General features: G+C 46.1%; 1 protein-coding gene across 2 annotated transcripts in view; it reads right to left on the bottom strand.

The window, feature by feature from the left end:
* METTL27 (methyltransferase like 27) overlaps window positions 1–20,808 on the bottom strand; it is a 63,849-nt gene that overhangs the window by 31,806 nt on the left and 11,235 nt on the right. The window contains exons 2-3 of one of the 2 annotated variants that reach the window (XM_063956181.1): window positions 2,171–2,341; window positions 261–389 (exon numbers count right to left, since the gene is read on the bottom strand). In XM_063956181.1, coding sequence (XP_063812251.1) covers window positions 261–389; window positions 2,171–2,290 — 249 coding nt within the window. In that variant the 5' untranslated portion in view covers window positions 2,291–2,341. The remainder of the gene's footprint in view (window positions 1–260; window positions 390–2,170; window positions 2,342–20,808) is intronic. The other variant, XM_063956182.1, reaches the window with a different exon arrangement.

Below are 20,808 nucleotides of genomic sequence, written 5' to 3'. Positions count from 1 at the left end.
AACTAGAGTGGTGCAAAATTCTGCCACAAAGTTGATCCCAAAGATCCCAAAATACTCAGCAACCTCCATCTGCCACTTAGCCTGCAGTAAAACGGACTACTTATTATTTTATTGTGAACTATGCCATATTAAATTGAAGATTTGAGCACAATAATATTAAATCCTATTTAATAATGAAATATTAGTGTTAAGCAATAGTTTTGCAAATAAGGATGACAGAGACTCACTCTAAGTAACATGCTAAAACTAATTCTTATTACCTCTTCAGCGACAAGTCCTGTGCCACAAGCTACATCCAGCACCAGCTTTGACTTCTGATTCAGTTTGCACACTGATGCCAATGCAATGGCAGCCAAATGGGGGGCTTTGTATTCCAATACTGAGACATCCTTAAACAAAAAAGAACATTAAATTAATCAATAAATCAATAAATAAATCAGCTCCCAAAATACGTCACATTTTCTTGCCATGTTGTCATCACAGTGGTGATCGAGGCCAAATAAGTTACAGGGAAGGGGCTTGCTTTCTATGTGATGTGACCCCCTCTTGTGGCACACCACTGCTTTGCATCTGGAGACAGCATGTTTAACATTGTTGAGAGGTGACCAAAAACGGGTGTGTGTCCCTGTCGAACAGCTGGCAGAAACTTTACATAAAATAGTTTCAAAATGAAGACAAATGGGGCACGGAGCTGTTCATAAGTACAGACCCATGATCCATCAGCGAGCAGACAACTAGGCAGCAGTTAGCGCTCCCTCCTGCTCGCATATCAGGGTGACTCAATACATGAAATAAATTTGCCTCTATGAAAGCTATGACTTATGGTGGAGCATGATTGGCCCCTACAGCTGTATTCTTTTACTTTCAGCACTTTTATTGGTCTTTGCTTTAAATTACTGTATATATAAACTATGCAATTAAAAAATGAGGCTCCACAGAATATTACGGGAACTTAAAAGATCAAGTGGAATATTTATCAAACCTCTCTTTCCTGCTAATGATTATTTCAGTATCATTCTTCTTTCATACTTGACTACTCTCCTCCCATTTTTTTGTTAGTGCCCTGCATCCCTGGAAGAGTGGGTACCCCCTGCATGCCACCCACTTCCTAGTGAAAAATTGCGGGTCCATATAGAGGGGGTGGGGCTAATCACTGTCATTTGCCTTCCCAGAGGACCTGCAATTTCTGAGATTTGCCCTGATAGAGGTGGGGCCTAATTATGTGGAAGCCCCACCCCATTAAGTGCCCAGCTGCTACTCCTCTCCAGGCTTCTCCCAGAGAGGAGATCAAAAATGTTGGCAAGTATGTCCTATTTATCTCCTGCAATAATGACAGAATTGGAGGACATACTCTCCCCATACAGTACATGGTGAATTTGCCATTGTGCCATGGTCAACCCAGGTCTACTAGCACACTGTGCAAGAGATTCCCCCCACCCATGCAGCAATCCAATTCCACCCATGCAGCAATCCAATTATATAACTGAAAACAATGTTGCATAGTCTATCTACAGATTCCTTTGGTCATCTGCTCTGCTCCAGTTATGGCTGTAACATGTCTCTGCTCAGGTCCTGATTCCAGTGCTAGAGGCCCACAGGGGATCATGCAATGCTGCTGCAGATCACTCGACAGGTGATAACATCATCTTGTGGTAGTGATACCAGCGGCAACTGCAAATAACTCCACAAAGGCCTGGACAGCATCTCGACTACCATTATCTCCCCTACGCATGTGCACACGCCGCTGGTCATTGGTCCCGATGCCCATGCTGCACCCTCTAATGGGTGGCACCCCTGTGTGGCAGCTCTGCTTAAACGGCACTCACACTGGCCCTGGAATGTGCTATTTATCAAGCTCCAAAAACATTTGCCACTGTGGTGTCATCTTTTGCCACTGTTTTTTAGCATCAAAAGTCAGAATGTAAAGATTTGCCAGAACAGTCGTGGGTACGATACATTTCCAATGAAACTTGGTCCCAAATCACCACAAACAGCAGTGATAATGAACATTAGTTTAGGCCTCCAAATCCTACATTTGTAGCTTCAACATATAAAAGGTCTAGAAAACATCCAAAACAGTAAATGTACATATAAGACTCACACCTTAAGAAATCAGTTCACAACTAAAAGGATTAGTCTCCAACAAATAATATAACACATACACTATTACCTCTTCATATTGGCCGGACCATTGGTCATAGTACTGTCGTTTTTCAGTGGGGGAGCATTCTTTGTGTGCTGCTGCAATGGCATCCCTGACCTGTTGTAGCCTCGTATCACAGGCTGCCATATTTTCTTACAGTTTATGACAAAACCAAGTCTACCCTCGTAATCTTCTGTCCTGACAAATCATTAAATAGCAGAAGAACAGATTGTTAGGAGGAGGCTTTACTGTTTTATACACATACAGTATACAGTATATGCACACATATATCATACATGCCGAATTCCTGGGGGAAGCCAGGTGGGCTCAGCAGGGGTGTGTATATGTGTGCTTCGTTTCGTTTCGTGGGAAAGTCGACGGGGCAGTGGGTGTGATGAAGCAATTGTGTCATCATGGCCCCACACCCACACTACACAACTCCATGATTACTGGCATTGTAAAGCTGGGGGCGGGGTCACAATAACGTGATTCATCGCAAACTGCATCATCGGCTGTCAGGACCGCCTACTTTCACTCAGTAAGTAGATGGATGGGGGCAGGTGGTGCCGGTACTGGGAGACTTGCCTACTTTTTCGGGTGCCAACCATAGTTTGGGAGCCTACTGGCCATTCCGTTAGATTAGGCAAGTGTGACATATATTATATATGCACATACATGTATAGACATATACAAGCACAAACAGGTACATTATATAAATATACACACATAAAATCTATGTATAGGCATATACACACGCATGCACGCACACACATGGAAAGAATTTTTAACATATTAAGTTGACTGGGGTTTAATGTCCTGTGTATGAAAATAAATAAATGTATCCTACTAGCAATGAAACTGTCCCAAACAGGCCTGGTTGTCTTGTTCAGTCTACAATGCTATGTCACTCATTCTCTGTCCGTGCCACTCACTGTGACCGGCTGTATAGACAATATGGGAAGTGATAGCACATTGCACAGAGGCTGACTTCAAATTATGTGTGAAAAGGACCCATAGTTAAACCTTGGAGCAGCATATCTCCCTCCCCAACACCCCCCCCCCCCCCCCCATCCCCCACCCCCATGTATGGCTGCCTAATCTAAAAAGATATACCTAAAAAATTGAATTATTGGTTAAATACACTTATTTCTTTCCTAGACATATAGACGACACATGGGATTGTTAAGAGCATGTCTATATAGCAATAGGGTGCAGCAACAAGAAGCAAAAGCAGCTTCTAAGAGCAAAAAAGTTAAATCCAATCCAGTCTGCTACTAGGTCACTTTCTTCCTCAACAAATAGATGTACAGTATATAGAATAAGTGAGGTAATCTATCCGGTGTACCTTTGTGCTGCTAGTGATATACAGTATGGCAGTAAACAATTCAGGGCTTGGTGTCTAATAAGCAGCATGCTTTCCCTCAAAGGCAGCTGTAAGGAGTGTAATGCTTTACTGTAGGATGCCCGCTGGCTGTGGCCCCCACTGGATTAAGCAGAGGCATGAGATAGCTGTCTCAATAACAATAAGTCAGAAAAGCAGGCTATAATTCCGAAGCAACAGATGCTCAATAAAGAAACCCAGCAAAAATGACATTTGGCAGATGATGTCACAGGGAAAGTGCTCAAACGTTCCCGTATGTCACAATAAATCACCAGGCAAATATATTAAGCTGGTAAGGAGACATTCGCTAATGCCTAAAGAGCAGAAAATGTGTGCACCATAACGGACAGGAACAATGGAATTGTCTGTTATAATGTTGAATCAAATAGCCTGATTGCATATTAAGAAACAAGGAATAGCACGCCTTGTTCTAAGCTGCCTTATAACAATTGCAGACATAGGAACAGACAAGGTGCTGATTCAGGTCCCGACGCTCCTGCTGCACCTGTTGCGGGGTACCGATGTTTGGTACTTTGTGAGTGTACACAGAGAGAAAGAAACAAGGGGGTATATTTACTAATATTCGTGTTTTAGCTGTTTTTAAGGGTGTTTGATCTAGAATGGTATCGGGTGCATTTTACTGCAACTTTTTGAATCCTGATACGGTCATTTACTAAGCTGCCGAGTTTTCCACATTCGTTTTTTTCCGATGTCGATGTGATTCGTAATGTCAGGCAGTGTTTTACGGGAGTGATGAGTAAAACACTGCCTGACAAAACACAAGGAATCCCGCCCGGATCTGTGAGATCCGTGCAGGGCTTCATTGTGTACCTTAAAAAAAGTGTTTAAAGAGTTAAAAGCCAGAAAAATTTTTGCGTGGGGTCCCCCCTCCTAAGCATAACCAGCCTCGGGCTCTTGAGCCAGTCCTGGTTGTAAAAATACAGGGGAAAAATTGACAGGGGATCCCCCATATTTTAACAATCAGCACCGGGCTCTGCGCCTGGTCTAAAAAATACGGGGGACAAAAGACGTATGGTTCCCCCATATTTTTCACACCAGCACCGGGCTCCACTAGTCAGAGAGATAATGCCACAGCCGGAGGACACTTTTATATTGGTCCCTGCGGCCCTGGCATTAAATCACCAACTAGTCACCCCTGGCCGGGGTACCCTGGAGGAGTGGGGACCCCTTAAATCAAGGGGTCCCCCCCTCCAGCCACCCAAGGGCCAGGGGTGAAGCCCGAGGCTGTCTCCCCCCATCCAAGGGCGGCGGATGGGGGGCTGATAGCCAAGTATAAAAAAAAAAGAATATTGTTTTTTTTGTAGCAGAACTACAAGTCCCAGCAAGCCTCCCCCGCAAGCTGGTACTTGAAGAACTACAAGTACCAGCATGTGGGGGAAAACGGGCCCGCTGGTACCTGTAGTTCTACTACAAAAAAATAACCAAATAAAAACAGTCCACACACACCGTGACAGTATAACTTTATTACACTGAATCACAAACAAATTGCTGACAGCACCTAAATAAATAAACTACCGAAATGCAATCACACCTGAGCGCTGCCGATAATTGGCACTGTGCATGTGCCTGTGGATACAATAATAAAAAAAGAAAAACGGCTGCGCTTAGGGTGTTGCAAATGGGTGTAAATCACGGAGAGTTGACAGTCTTCTATATAAATTTGTTTATTATAGTGTTAAATACATCAACAGCAAATAAAATTAACCATATGTAAAAAGATGAATATCTATACTCTAAAACACCGTTGTATGAACACACAGTATCAATCAAAGCTTGTGTATAGTATTCCCCTGATTCAGGGTATAAGGTTGATACTCTTTGAAATTGTAACAATAATGTAACTAAATAGTTATAATTTTACTCTCTACAGTTTATTGTAACTAAAATATATAAAAGCAGCAGAACTTTTTCTCCAGTAATAGGAGAAGAAAGGAGGGCCCAGCGGTCAAATATACAATGAGCAGTATGCAATATTACCTCTTCTAGGGGCTGATATTACCGAGCGTCCTTGGTAAAGTCCTATATAGAGCCCACAGTGTGATGCTAGGGAGAGAAATTCAATGAGGGAGTGATTATCCAAGCTTGCTCCTTAATCTGTAAGTCCCGGATGCAGGACAGATGCCTGTATATTCCCTTGGGCTGGTGGAAATCCTTTTATTGCCCTAGATGTAGGGAATCACACATCTTCCAAGACATCAGAGGAGCACACGCTGTGGCCACTAATTGCGGAGAAGATGCACAGGTGTAACGTTAGCCGGAGCCGTTGCTGGCACTGAATTTCAAGGACTGAAGCGCTGTCCCACGGCTGAATGTAGCCGTTTAGATGATACAGGCTGGCGCTGTCCCACAGCCAGATATTACCGTCAGATGATACGGGCTGGCGTTATCCCACAGCCAGACACAGCCGTCAGATGATGCAGGCTGGCGATGTCCCGCGGCCAATTGCAGCCGTCAGACAATACAGGCTGGTGCAGTACAGAGACCGCAATGGAGCCACCGTGCAGACAAATGAACTCTCCGCTGTAGGCAAAGTTCCTTAGAGCTGTAGTGCCGGTGAATCAGAGTAGAAAGGGAGGAGCATCTTCTCTGCAATTAGTGGCCACAGCGTGTGCTCCTCTGATGTCTTGGAAGATGTGTTATTCCCTACATCTAGGGCAATAAAAGGATTTCCACCAGCCCAAGGGAATATACAGGCATCTGTCCTGCATCCGGGACTTACAGATTAAGGAGCAAGCTTGGATAATCACTCCCTCATTGAATTTCTCTCCCTAGCATCACACTGTGGGCTCTATATAGGACTTTACCAAGGACGCTCGGTAATATCAGCCCCTAGAAGAGGTAATATTGCATACTGCTCATTGTATATTTGACCGCTGGGCCCTCCTTTCTTCTCCTATTACTGGAGAAAAAGTTCTGCTGCTTTTATATATTTTAGTTACAATAAACTGTAGAGAGTAAAATTGTAACTATTTAGTTACATTATTGTTACAATTTCAAAGAGTATCAACCTTATCTGAATCAGGGGAATACTATACACAAGCTTTGATTGATACTGTGTGTTCATACAACGGTGTTTTAGAGTATAGATATTCATCTTTTTACATATGGTTAATTTTATTTGCTGTTGATGTATTTAACACTATAATAAACAAATTTATATAGAAGACTGTCAACTCTCCGTGATTTACACCCATTTGCAACACCCTAAGCGCAGCCGTTTTTCTTTTTTTTTTAACTTTATTACATACATGCACACCGACATACACACATACTTACCGATAATGACACGAAGTGTCGGTCCCCTTCTCCACGTAGAAGCCACGGGGTACCTGTAAATAAAATTATACTCACAAAAATCCAGTGTACATCGGTCCTCTTCTGTTTTTAATCCACGTGTAATCCACACAAATCGGACAAACTCGGATTTTTAGTAAATAAACCCAAAGGAATAGCACGGCTTGTTCTAAGCTGCCTTACAATAAATGCAGACATAGGAACAGACAGGTGGTATTCAGTAAGCCGGCTGTTGGGATACCGGCGCTCAGTGGGCGGGCGACCCTTTCACATGCAGACACACAGATGCTTGGCACACATGAGTGGTTACTTGCATTATCATAAGGTAGTAAGCTGGCTGCCGCGGCTATACGCTGGGCTGCCGAGACAAGTGGTGGACCTGGGGTATACAAATGGGATGTGGCCAAATCTGGGAGGCGTGGCCACATTCCCTCTGTTATAAAAAAAAAAAAGTTAAAAAATACTATGCATGTTCTCCTGAGGGGTTTTTGTTCTCCTGAACATATGACCTGGGCCATCCGACTGGGTCCTGGTAATTAGTACCCACTCCCCTTCTCGCGGTGCCCCTGGCAGTACGAAAAAGCAGCCAGTACGAAAAAGCAGCCATGAATGTATGCGAATCAGCCTTTTTTTAGTCAAATGATAACCAGCAGGCACCTCAGACAACCCCTTGTAAAGATGCCTGAATAAAACCAAGATCGTGGCACTTGTTTCTGTATCGATTATGTGAATATTAAGATAAGCACATTCATCAGCTGATTAGCGCATTCCCACATTTACAACCGGTGTCTAGGCCATGAAACCACGATTAATCTTTAATTCTTTCCATGTAGGAATTGTTAAATTGGACATGGGTTTATAACGTTCACATTTTCCTAAAATTATCGAGAAACATTATTATATTAAAAGAAAGTTTGGGAACTACTCCCCCTTTCCAGAAGAACTTTCTTGTTATGTAAAATGGAATTTCACTACAAAACATGTTAAATGCCTTCAAAGTGACTGATAGTGGCTGCAGGACAGTACTGGCTAGAATGCTTCATTTGCATATTTGCCAAAGGTGCGGTCTTTTGAGAGAAAAACCCTCAAAAAGGATTAAAAAAAACATATATATATGACTTTCTGTAAAAATGTTCTCCCAAGATCTCTTTAGAAGTGATTAAATAAGCATTCAATCACTCACAGCTCATGTAAAGCAAAAGCAAAAAATAAATTGCTCGAGTAATCCCCATATTAAATAATTTTATGGCTGTACTATAATATTTAACACCACCAGCTGTTGTGCCTGCAAAGTACACATACTCCCTCTGGTGGAGAAGCAGAGCGGCTGCCAGTGTTGCTGTATCCTGAAGTGTCAGCATTGCATCGTCAGGATTCTCTTTTCACTTTAATTATATTTTACATGCACAGTGACAGCACATCTATAACTTACATAAAACAGTTAAAAAGATTTAACATGTATACAATGAGAGGAAGCATGGGGGGCAGATTACGCCAACATTTTTAATGCATAGTTGCCTACCCTCCCTCATTCTGCAGGTGACTCCCTGAAACATCAGCAATCTCCCTCACTCCCTGAATAGTCCAGCAATCTCCCTGATTTTACCTTACCCCCATTATCTAGCTATTACATTCTTGAGGGAAAAAATAAATCAGAGATAAATACATTCACATAGGTTCATCAGCGCCACTTCCCTGCATTGGTTATAAGGCACAATGATCCCTATGGCTACATTCATTTTAAATAAGGTTTCTTGTGGCCATTTACAGTATATGGAACGTCTTGTAAAACACAATACACAAACAAATCCTGCAAAATATCAGTGTCTTTTCTTCAACAAGTAGATCTTACTAACCTTGGGGCTCATTTACATTTGGATGTAAGCCATTTTCATGACAGGCCTCTCAGATGTAGCAGTACACGCCCGCGCTTTTAGTTGTTACTTTCACAATCTCCCTGAAATGCTTTTTCAAAAGTAGGCAAGTATGTTTTAATGTTACAAAAAAAATAAGGTGCACAGAGGCATGGCCACAGGCTGTGGCCAGGGGCGTTTTAAGGGGCGTGTTCGGCCCCCGCCTCCCTGCCCGGAGAGCCGTAGAGTCTGAGCACTAGAGGGCACAGACTCTACTGCGCATGCACAGATCTCCGGGAAAATGGAGTGGCGGCCATTTTCCCTGAGATATCTTTACTGCGCATGCGCAGAACGCCGTGAAAATGGCCACTGGGCCATTTTCACTGTGTTCTAGCGGCGCTGCAGATGCCGGCACTGGACTTCGGAGGGGTAAGTATTTTACAAATGGGTGCAGTGTGTGCGGTGGGGGCCTCCTCTGGACTCAGGGGCCTGTGTGCACCGCACACACTGCACCCATTACAGAAACGCCAGTGGCTGTGGCGCTATTCCGTTGTGGTGCTACTAAGGTGCGATTTCGCTATCTGAACATAGGTGGTCATTCCGAGTTGATCGCTCGCTAGCAGTTTTTAGCAGCCTATGCCGCCTCCCACTGGGAGTGTATTTTCGCTTAGCAGAAGTGCGAACGAAAGGATCGCAGAGCGGCTACAAAGTTTTTTTGTGCAGTTTCTGAGTAGCTCTAAACCTACTCAGCGCTTGCGATCACTTCAGACTGTTCAGTTCCTGTTTTGACGTCACAAACACGCCCTGCGTTCGCCCAGCCACGCCTGCATTTTTCTTGGCACGCCTGCATTTTTTCGAACACTCCCTGAAAACAGTCAGTTGATGCCCAGAACCTCCCACTTCCTGTCAATCACTCTGCGGCCAGCAGTGTGACTGAAAAGCTTTGCTAGACCCTGTGTGAAACTACATCGTTCGTTGTAATAGTACGTCGCGCGTGCGCATTGCGCCGCATATGCATGCGCAGAAGTGCCGTTTTTTGCCTCATCGCTGGACAGCGAACGAATGCAGCACACGATCAACTCGGAATGACCCCCATAGCCTCATATGTCATTGCATCTGCGTCTTTAGGTGCAATTGCAGACAACACGCCCACTCCCCGTTACCTTAAGCAAATGCCCACTGAGAAACAATCTCTCTGCGTGCAATATCATCTGTGTCTTAAATCGATAACCATCGGGACCTAAGCGCAGTGCGACTCTGCCACATGCACAGACTAAAAACATTGACCACTTGCATGCGACATCACCACTCTGGGCACCTCTGTATCAGGCCTTGAATCTCTTGAGTGTACAATTAATAAAAATATAAATGCACCAAGGTATTAAAGGGAATGACTATGCCAAATTTCTGTCAACAAAACTTTCAACTGTACAGTTCCATTTCTAGGGGTCAATCCAATTAGGTGCGAGTTGCCTTGTGCGAGCTGTGAGCAGTGGCGCCAAGAGGGGTGGAAGCAGGTACTAATTACTCGGCCCGGGCTGCTGGAGGGCCCAGGTCCGCTGCCCCCCTATCTTCCGAGTATACCTATACTTAAGGCTGGCGCCATCTTCCCAGTGATATCTTCGGGAAGATGGAGCCCATACATTGAAAACAAAAACTCTGGCACTGTGCCAGAGTCTTTGGTCTCTAGCGCACATGCACCATCTTCCCAAATATCACTGGGAAGATGGTGGCAGCCGAGGAGGAGGGACCTGCTTTCCATAGCACATGGGGCCTATTCATTTTTTACATTCTATTATTTTTAGTGGATGTGTACATGCCCCTTTTTAAGCCACCCCCCTTCATTACTGGGGCCCCATGTGGCTCTCTACGCCCCTGGCTGTGAGTTGCCATTTTCTTTGCAAATCTGCACAGCAAATTCATTTCGCCATCCAATTACACACTCGCATTGAAGCAAACAGAGGAAATTTGCATTTTTTTGAGGTTATGGACAGTTAGGGAAAATCTTTATTTTAAGGTTGTAATATCGGAACCCCTTGGACACCTCCCCTAATGACTAAGTAGACATATGTAAGGTTTCAATTAGCTTAATTGGGACAATAGTTGCATATCATTTTTGGGGTTAAAAAAAAAATAGAAATAGCTTCAAATTACACCAAAATCTACTTTTTTTGTTTTATTATGCAACCCAAATTTTAAAAAAAGTATCTATTTAAACAAAAACTGATAGCTTTTTTTAGATTTTTTTTTTGCTTACAAAATTCAAAGACACCTCAAAATAACCCCAAACCACCTTTTTGCTTAATATAATTTTTTTTACTTTAAAGAAAACTGCACAAATCTGACATTTAACATATGATTTTGCTCATGATGTTGCCACCTTCTTGGGGTCCAGAAGGCAAGGCCGGCCAGCCCATTAGGCATGTTACGCAGCCGAGTACAGTGCCAAGCTGTAAGAGTGCTGCCAATGGCGGATTTCCCACTAGGTATGTGAGACACGTGCCTCGGGGCACCACTTGCTGGGGGAGGCATAGCACGCTACTACCCCAAACCCCCCCTCCCCCCCACACACACATACCCCTACCACCAGCTGAATTTGAGCAGAGGGCCTTTTTTATTTTTTTTTACCAGAGAGGGAGAGGGACTTCTTTGTGATCAGGGGGATGGAGCTACACGCACAGAGCAGAGCAGGGCTGCTGTCAGACTGAGGTGAAGCTGCTGCAGATCTGCTGCTTGTGATGTACAGTAACCATCATCTAACCATCATGTAAGTGTGTGTGTGTGTGTGTTTCTGCTGCTTGTGTGGTAAGCGAGCGTGTGTGAAACAGATATCATACCACTGCAATTGTGTTGGTGTTTGTGTGTGTGTGTAGTAGAGGGGCATTGTAGGGGCATAGGAATTGGGGGTGATGGGTCAGTGAGCTGGGCGTGTGATGGGTAAAGTGTGAGCCATACATGCCGACATCCAGGCTGCTCTCTCAGGTCGGCTCAGTGGGGGGCGGGTCAGACCTATGACGTGAATAGGGGGCGGTGCTGAGGCGGAATGGGGGCGTTGCGGAGGCAGAACGGGGTGGGGTTATTGTGGCACGTCATTTAAGCCACGCCCCCTGCTCTGTAATGCCGCAATTACCTGCGTTATACAGCAGGGGCCGTGGCAATGATATGATCCAGCACGAATCGCATCATCGACTGCCCAGACCGCCCACTTTACTCACTAAGTGGGTGGCTGGGCGGGGGGGACCTGCAAAATCGGGAGACTTGCAAGCTTTTCCGGGGGGCCGGGAAGGTCATCCGATTTTCGGGACCCTCCCGGCCATTCCAGTAGAGTAGGCAAGTATGGTGTGAGCTGTGGCAGTGAGGTGTGCGATTAGCAATGTGAGGTGTGGGAGCTTGGAGTGCAGTGAGATATGGAGGGAACTGGAGTGAGCTATAAAAGAGTAATGAGAAGTGTTGTGGGAAGATATGGAGGGAGTTAGCAGTAAGAGACATCATTTATATATTTCTCCTGCCGCCACTGCCAGACACAGTCGGCGGTCACCCATTGCTGCCGCTGCCATCCCGCATGCCGACAGTCTGCTGTCTGGTCATTGTTGCTAAACTTGTGCAAGGTGCCCCACATATCCCATGCAGGTTTGGACTGGCACAAAGGGAAACTGGGGACATCCACATGGGGGCCCTCTGTATATGTTTCTGGCCCAATTTCTGATAAAAAAAATTCCAGCAGCACCTGTTCCCATTGTGACATTCAGAACAGCTCCCGGGAACAGGTAGTTGTATTGTCTGCACACAGCCATGTTGGGAGAATTTCAGAGGAGTGTTCAGTCAGCAGGAGCTCATCACACATGAGGTGAGTAGTAGAGGAGAGGTATAATGCCAGATGGGGTGCTGCGGAGAGACAATGCCAACTGTGGGCACTGCAGTGTGGCATAATGTAAATTGGGGGCACAAAGGAGTAGCAAAGTGCAAATTGGGGGCACCACAGTGTGGCTTAATGTGGACTACAGGGTGCACTACTGTGTATAAAATCTGGTACTGTAGGTACTACGGTGGAAACTGATAGGTAATTCAGTGTGACACAGTGCAATTCAGTGTGCGGCATACTGTGAGCTGGTAGGCCCTTCAGTGTATGGCATAATGTAATTTTATTGGTAGAGGCCACCACAAGATAGCAGCCCAGGGGCCAGGGCCAGCCAGCCGGCCCATTAGGTATGTTACGCAGCTGCATATGGTGCCAAGCTGCAAGGGTGCCATCACGGACTGCCGCACACATGACATCTCCTGCCACCGCTAAGGGTACAGAAATATAGAGACTTTTACATTCTGGGAATAAGACCCAATTGAAAGATACAAGCTTACCTACTGTTAGACTACATATGAAACAGCCATCTCATTAAAACGAGTCACTTACTATCTCCCTGTACCTTTGGGGGTACTATTGTTTGGTCACACCCTTTTCATGTGAGACCACACCCCTTTTTTTGCAGTGCACACTGTCTCTTTATAAAAGCTTATCCGATCAAGGGGCGCCAAAATCTATATTTGCTTACAAAATAAATTAAGCTCGGGCCGGTTCTTCAGAAAGGTCTCCCCATTGCGTAGACAAGTCGCAAACAAATGCTGCCTAAACCTAACCAACTCTTCCCTGCAGCCTGACCCTAATCCCCCCAAGGGGTGCCTAACCCTAACTCTCCCCTTCCCACAGCCTAACCCTAACCTACCCCACCCCCTGCAGCCTAACCCTAACCCCCTGTGTGGCACCTAAACCTAACCCCCCCTCTCCCTTCCCGTCCCTACATCTAACCCGCCGGCTGTACTTCCAATCAGGATGCCAGTTGTCAGTATTCCAGCACTTGTCTTCTGACCCTTTTGGAGTTTCGGTGGTGGGATTCAAACGGGTATAGGGATTCCGGCTTCGGTATTTCGACTGCTGGGATCCCGACAGCTAACATCTTGACCGCAATCCCTTTATAAATGCTACCTCAACACTGATTGGTTACCATGGGCAACTTCTCCACTGGCTCACTTCTCCACACTTTTCACTGCTTCATGAATAGACCCCTGAATCAGAGAGTTCTCGGATGCATGCATTTGTGCAAAGTCTGAGAGTTCCATGAAACAAACTCGCATTCACAGACTCGCATCTAATTGGACTGACCCTCTTAATCACGTTAAAACATTAACTACAAATACTTTACAATTATGATGAAAGTGTTCCTTTAATATGAACTCCAGGGAACTCAAATGTCCCTGATAGGACAAAAAAAATTGGAAGACCCAGTGGTCTAAGCTCTCCACAAGACTATCAATGTGGCTTCCCCAACCATAGATTCTCTAGAGAACTGTGGTCTGTCAATACAGAACTGATCTGTTGTAAATGTGCTGGCTCTATTTTATACAGCTGGGGAAAAAAAAAACAATACTTTTCCAAATTGACTTCTCTTGTCTTGTAGGGGGAAAAAAACAAAACACATGATTTGCAATTTTAATTCAATCCAAACAGATTTGCCAGCAACTTGCAAGCACCAACATTGCAGGAAAATGAACAACTGTAATTCTGAGTTATAATAATAAATATTTGCATTTGCTAATACAGGTTGAGTATCCCATATCCAAATATTCCAAATTACGGACTATTCCGAAATACAGAATTTTTTGAGTGAGAGTGAGAAAGTGAAACCTTTGTTTTCTAATGGCTCAATGTACTCAAACTTTGTTTAATACACAAAGTTATAAAAAATATTGTATTAAATGACCTTCAGGCTCTGTGTATAAGGTGTATATGAAACATAAATGAATTGTGTGAATGTACACACACTTTGTTTAATGCACAAAGTTATGAAAATATTGGTTAAAATTACCTTCAGGCTGTGTGTATAAGGTGTATATGAAACATAAATGCATTCTGTGCTTAGACTTGTGTCCCTCGCCATGATATCTCATTATGGTATGCAATTATTCCAAAATACGGAAAAATCCGATATCCAAAATACCTCTGGTCCCAAGCATTTTGGATAAGGATTACTCAACCTGTATTAAAATAAGACATAATAGAGACTTCATACAGGGACACAATGGTGGACGAGGTGAGAGAAGGCACACAGACAGGAAGAGAGACCCTACTCGTGAGAACTTCTATTCTATAGGTTTACATACAGGTATTACCAGCGCTAATTTTGTAGGAAAAAAAGTTCAGGAACTGTGGGCGGGGCAGAGGTTGGCGGTGTTGTGGGTCGAGCTATCAAAGGGGCAGGGCATCAATTGCTGCATAAACTTTTTATTTTTAAACACATAATGCCCCCAGTAGTGCCATATATACACAATGCCCCCAGTGTAGTGCCAGATACACAATGCCCCAATATAGTGCTACATACACAATGCCCCCTGTATAGTGCCAGATACACAATGCCCCCAGTACAATGCTTATACACAATGCCCACAGTATAGTGCTTATACACAATGCCCACAGTAGTGCCCCTTACCTGTCCGGTGGCTTCGCAGACGATAGGGTTTCTGGTGGTTGGGATCCCAATGCCGGTGTTGTGTACCTTGCCGTGATGCCGGCGCCTGTATTCCAAGACTTGTCAGGATTCCAGCTTTGGCATTTTGACTGCCAGGATTCTGACCACCGGGATCCTGACCTGATCCCCTTTGGTCTGCCATGTAGTAAGATAGCTGAAGATTCCCATTACACAGATAAAATCAAGTATATAGGAAAGGTGATGGCATGTATCCAAAAACTACACCTAATGCTACTGTGTCTTCATTTCCACATTATCACATTTCACAAGGTGGTGGGGGTATGGGTCGTTGGGTCGACTCAACTTAGGTCGACAGTCATTAGGTCGATCACAGAAGGTCGTCATGCATTACGTCAACAGATACACTAGGTCGACATGGTCATTAGGTCGACATGTACTAGGTCGAAAGGTCAAAGGGTCGACATGTTTTTTTTTACTTTTTTGGGTGTTGTTTTCTTCGTAAAGTGACGGGGAACCCCAATTAATGCACCGTGTCCCCTTGCATGGCTCGCTATGCTTCGGGCAAGGTGTCTCGCTCCGCTACCGCTGCGCTTGGCACAGGTTACCGTTCCCAAATGTAGTCTAAGTGGATCGTAAAGTTGGAAAAAGTCCCCCCCAAAAAAGTGAAAAACTCATGTCGACCTTTTGACTTGTTGATCTAGTACATGTTGACCTAATGACCATGTCGACCTAGTGACCCTGTCGACCGAATGCATGTCGACAATCAGTTGCCAACCTAATGACTGTCGACATAAGTTGTGTCGACCTAACGACCGTATCTCGGTGGTGGGCACCCCATGACAGAAGCAGGCTGAGACCTCAGCTGTGTGTACTGACTGTGGAACAGACTATGATGTCGATTACTATTATAGACTGAAAAATGCTGAGGCCCTCCTACCCCCAATTATTGCAGGCAAAGTATTTCTATAAGGACAACAGAAATAAAGTTGTGCTCTGCGTTGCTTTAGGAGGGGTCCAGGTAACTCCACAGTGAGCTGCTAGTCACAGTTGGTACACGGGTGTAGTATGGTATGCTGGCGGCCGGGCTCCCGGCGACCAGCATACCGGCGCCGGGAGCCCGACCGCCGGCATACCGACAGCGTGGCGAGCGCAAATGAGCCCCTTGCGGGCTCGCTGCGCTCGCCACGCTGCAGGCATGGTGGCGTGCTACGCGCGCCACGCTATTTTATTCTCCCTCCAGGGGGGGTCGTGGACCCCCACGAGGGAGAAAAAGTGATGGCATGCCGGCTGTCGGGCTTTCAGCGCCGGTATACTGTGCGCCGGGATCCCGACAGTCAGCACACTGAAGACCACCCTTGGTACACAGCCCCCTTATGTATCATACCTGAGGGCTGCTGTCAGCCATGGGTTTTATCACAGCCTGTCTGAAGCTATTATTCACAAAGAATGCCATGTTTCCCCCTCCGGCTTCTGCACGCTGCTTTGTGATGGGATACCTGGTCTCCAGGCAGTGCTGACTGGTCCCCCTGGTTTGTGCATTGTACGGTACAGGGGGTATAGATCTAGCTGCAGGAAGTAGCCGGAGTTGCCAAAGGTGCTCAGTGTGCCTGGGCAGCGGGGAAGTGCTCTCTGCCACTCACACATAGCCGGCCGCGCACATTCATCTGTGGGATGGCACAGGGGCATCACACATAGAGGCAGCAGGAAGAGAGTTTGGCGAATGGAAGTAGTAAGACTTCCTGTCATCCTTACCGGCACCTAATTGCCGTCTCTTTCTGCTGTTCCTTGCTGTATCACAGCGGCACAAACCGCCAGTCCCGGAGCCCAGGTGATGCAGCCCCAGACTAACGCAGTGGACGAGAAGGGTAGGAGACAGGGGCAGTCAGGAGATGCCGGGATAAAAAAGGGGGGGAAGCTGCAAGTGACAGTAATTAAAACAGATACTTGACAAGTGCCGCCAACAGCGCCCCCTACCCTGAAGTGCTATGTGCAGTGCCCCCTCCGCACACATCTATTTATGGCCCTGGGTTTTTACATCTGCGTAGGTACAGAGGTCACACTGGCCATGTGCAGATATAGGGCTGCAATCAGAGGCATATCTAGAGAGGAGGAGTTTCAGGATCCGTCTGGGCCCCCTCCTCTCTAAGCGGCAGCGCTGTAGCTCTGGGCACTAGGGTCCCTAGCGCTGTCACAGTGCCTAAAGGTCATGCACAGATCTCCATGAAAATGGTGTGGAGGCCATTTTTGCCAGTGATTTTCCTACTGCGCATGCCTGAAACACCGGTAAAATGGCGCTGCGCCATATTCCCTATTGATTTCTGCAGCTCTGCTGCAAGTCCCCGGGACTCCGGAGGGTAAGTATCAAAATTAATGGGTGCAGGGTGTGTGGCGTGGGGACCCCGGAGGGCCCGTGTGAACTACACACACTGCACCCATTATAAATACACCAGTGTCTGCAAATACTCTCTCGCAGTGCCTCAAATATTGCAGCATGAATAACATGCTGCCAGCATTTGGGGAGGAGGACAAGGCAGTGACAGGTGATGTTCTGGAAAACAGGTTGTGTTGGCCCCGTTTTCTGGGCGTGCTGAAGCCAGTGGCTACGTCCTTGCATGCAACTTCATGGTCTCGCAGATGTCCGATGGTCACACAGATGTCCGCTGGTCACACAGATGTCCGATGGTAACGCAGTGGTCTTTTAACTCAAGGCCCTTCCTGCAGCATTTTCATATTTTAGCAGAACAGTTGCGTACAAAGACACACCAGCTGTACCAACTGCATCCATCTCTGAATCAGGTCAAGATACCAACAATTTTGCCCAAGGCTAAATGTCAGATGGAATGATTCTACACATACAGGGCCTGACCCGGAGTCCCATTCAGCTCTATATGGTGCATCTCTACTTATCTTCCTGCGCTTCTGCATCCATGAAATGGATGTGTCTGGGTGTCACCTTGGTGGATAGATTGCAGATGTATGCAAGAGGGCTGTACTGTGGGAGTGTCATGTGCACGTAGAGTTTTATGCTATTGGGCCTAATTCAGAGTTGATTGCAGCAGCAAATTTGTTAGCAGTTGGGCAAAACCATGTGCACTGCAGGTGTGGCAGATATAACATGTGCAGAGAGAGTTAGATTTGGGTGGGGGGTGTTCAAACTGAAATCTAAATTGCAGTGTAAAAATAAAGCAGCCAGTATTTACCCTGCACAGAAACAAAATAACCCACCCAAATCTAACTCTCTCTGCAAATGTTATATCTGCCACACATGCAGTGCACATGGGCCCTCATTCCGAGTCGTTCGCTCTGTAATTTTCATTGCATCGCAGTGAAATTCCGCTTAGTACGCATGCGCAATATTCGCACTGCGACTGCGCCAAGTAATTTTACAATGAAGATAGTATTTTTACTCACGGCTTTTTCTTCGCTCCGGCGATCGTAGTGTGATTGACAGGAAATGGGTGTTACTGGGCGGAAACACAGCGTTTTAGGGGCGTGTGGATAAAAACGCTACCGTTTCCGGAAAAAACGCAGGAGTGGCCGGAGAAACGGGGGAGTGTCTGGGCGAACGCTGGGTGTGTTTATGACGTCAAACCAGGAACGACAAGCACTGAACTGATCGCAGATGCCGAGTAAGTCTGAAGCTACTCTGAAACTGCTAAGTAGCTTGTAATCGCAATATTGCGAATACATCGGTCGCAATTTTAAGAAGCTAAGATACACTCCCAGTAGGCGTAGGCTTAGCGTGAGCAACTCTGCTAAATTCGCCTTGCGAGCGATCAACTCGGAATGAGGGCCATGGTTTTGCCCAACTGCTAAAAAATGTCCTGCTGCGATCAACTCTAAATTACCCCCATTATGTGGGTGTGTGTGGAGAACGGATGCCTGTTTTAGACAGATCTCTTACACCCTGCATGGAGTAGGCATAAGTGTCAATATTAATGACTGCGGATGGAAAGACAGTGGGGTGGTGCTGCTATACACATGTAGCTGTGAGGATATCCACATTACCATATTGTACTTTGGGGTCTGTACTAAGGGCCTTATTCAGCTTCAGTTGCAGTTTTGCTAATAGGCACGTGCTGTGGGACGCCTAGTACAGGACAAGGCCACTTATCATGCTAATTGCGGCCAGCGATGTGATCGCAATTTAGGGGAGCCCACTGCCTGTGAAAAGGCAGTCGGGCCGCCGCCATTTTTCCCGTCACGGCAGCTGTGTGTGACGTCATTCATCTACCATGAAAACAGTCCCAGCCTGCCCCCGTTTTCAGTGCAACGCCCCCGCAACGCAACATCACCGCCTGTCAGAGGCGTTCGCATCAAGACAATGCGATCACACTGGCCGGCCCGTGCACGTGCAGAACGGGGCCTAGACGCACACACTGGGCTAAAAAAAGGGCCAATGCAATCGCATCAGCGATGCAAGCTGAATAGGGCCTTAAGCCTTGGTGAGAGCGATAAAGTGAACGGTGATAAAGTACCAGCCAATCAGCACATAGCAGTTAGGAGCTGATTGATTGGTACTTAATCTATCTCCAACCCTTAATACATAGGGGGTCATTCCGAGTTGATCGCACCAAGCAACTTTTTGCTGCTGTTGCGATCAACTAATCTCCGCCTATGGGGGAGTGTATTTTAGCATAGCAGGGCTCGTTCGCTTGTGCAGCCCTGCTACGCTAAAAAAGTTTCACTCAAAACAAGACCAGCCATGGACATACTTACCCTGTGCGACGGATCCAGGGATGATGAGGCCGGCTTTGACGTCACACCTCCGCCCTCCGTTCGCCTGGACACGCCTGCGTTTTACTTACCACTCCCAAAAAACAGCACCAAACGGTAAGTTGACGCCCTGGAACGCCCTCTTGCTGTCCATCTTCTTGCGGTCGCTGCTGCGACCGCTTTCTTCTGTGTCAGTGTCGTTGCCTGGCGACCTCTGTCGCAGGGCAACGACACGCATGCGTAATTCCAGACCCGTTCGCACACCAGCGAAGAACCGCTGCGTGCGAACGGGTCGGAATGACCCCCATAGACCCCATAGTCTGGCTGCCGCACCCATCCAGACTCAGTGCCGCTTTGTGTGCATCTCAGACTCCGGTACACAATGCTTAATAATCCAACACAGACATACGAAGCAAAATTACACCTGAGATAGTGCCTGTGATACTAATATTGAATTCCCCCAATCCTATATGAGGTTTATAGTCAGGAATTATTCCAATATCAATACAAGGTGAACAGTGGTCTCCACTCAGTTGGAATATTTTAGGAGTTTAAACTTCACAATTATAAATCTGGATTTGCTCCTATGGGCCGCCCACCGGCTTCCAGGTGATGCTAACCAACTTAGCCAATCACACCTTGTGGCCTTTTATAAAATCCATGCAAAGTATTTTCCTTGCTCCATGGTACTTACCGACCTGAACAGGTTCTAATGTGAAAGGGTACTGAAGACAACTGCCCTGTGTCTGACACTCAAGACCTAGGGTTGTAAGATCTAAGGGTCGGCACCAATTTTTTTTTTTTACTTGAAGCCTGAGGTGCGTGGCTTCCTCACCCAGTGAACAGTGCAAAAACCGTGCTGGGGGCATAGGACTTTGGACCCTCTCCAAAAGGAGAAGGGCCCCGTACTCCCCAACCCCT

This window comes from Pseudophryne corroboree, chromosome 2 (genome assembly GCF_028390025.1).
Source record: "Pseudophryne corroboree isolate aPseCor3 chromosome 2, aPseCor3.hap2, whole genome shotgun sequence".
NCBI classification, from domain to species: Eukaryota; Metazoa; Chordata; class Amphibia; order Anura; family Myobatrachidae; genus Pseudophryne; species Pseudophryne corroboree.
This window is presented reverse-complemented; position numbering and strand designations above follow the sequence as displayed.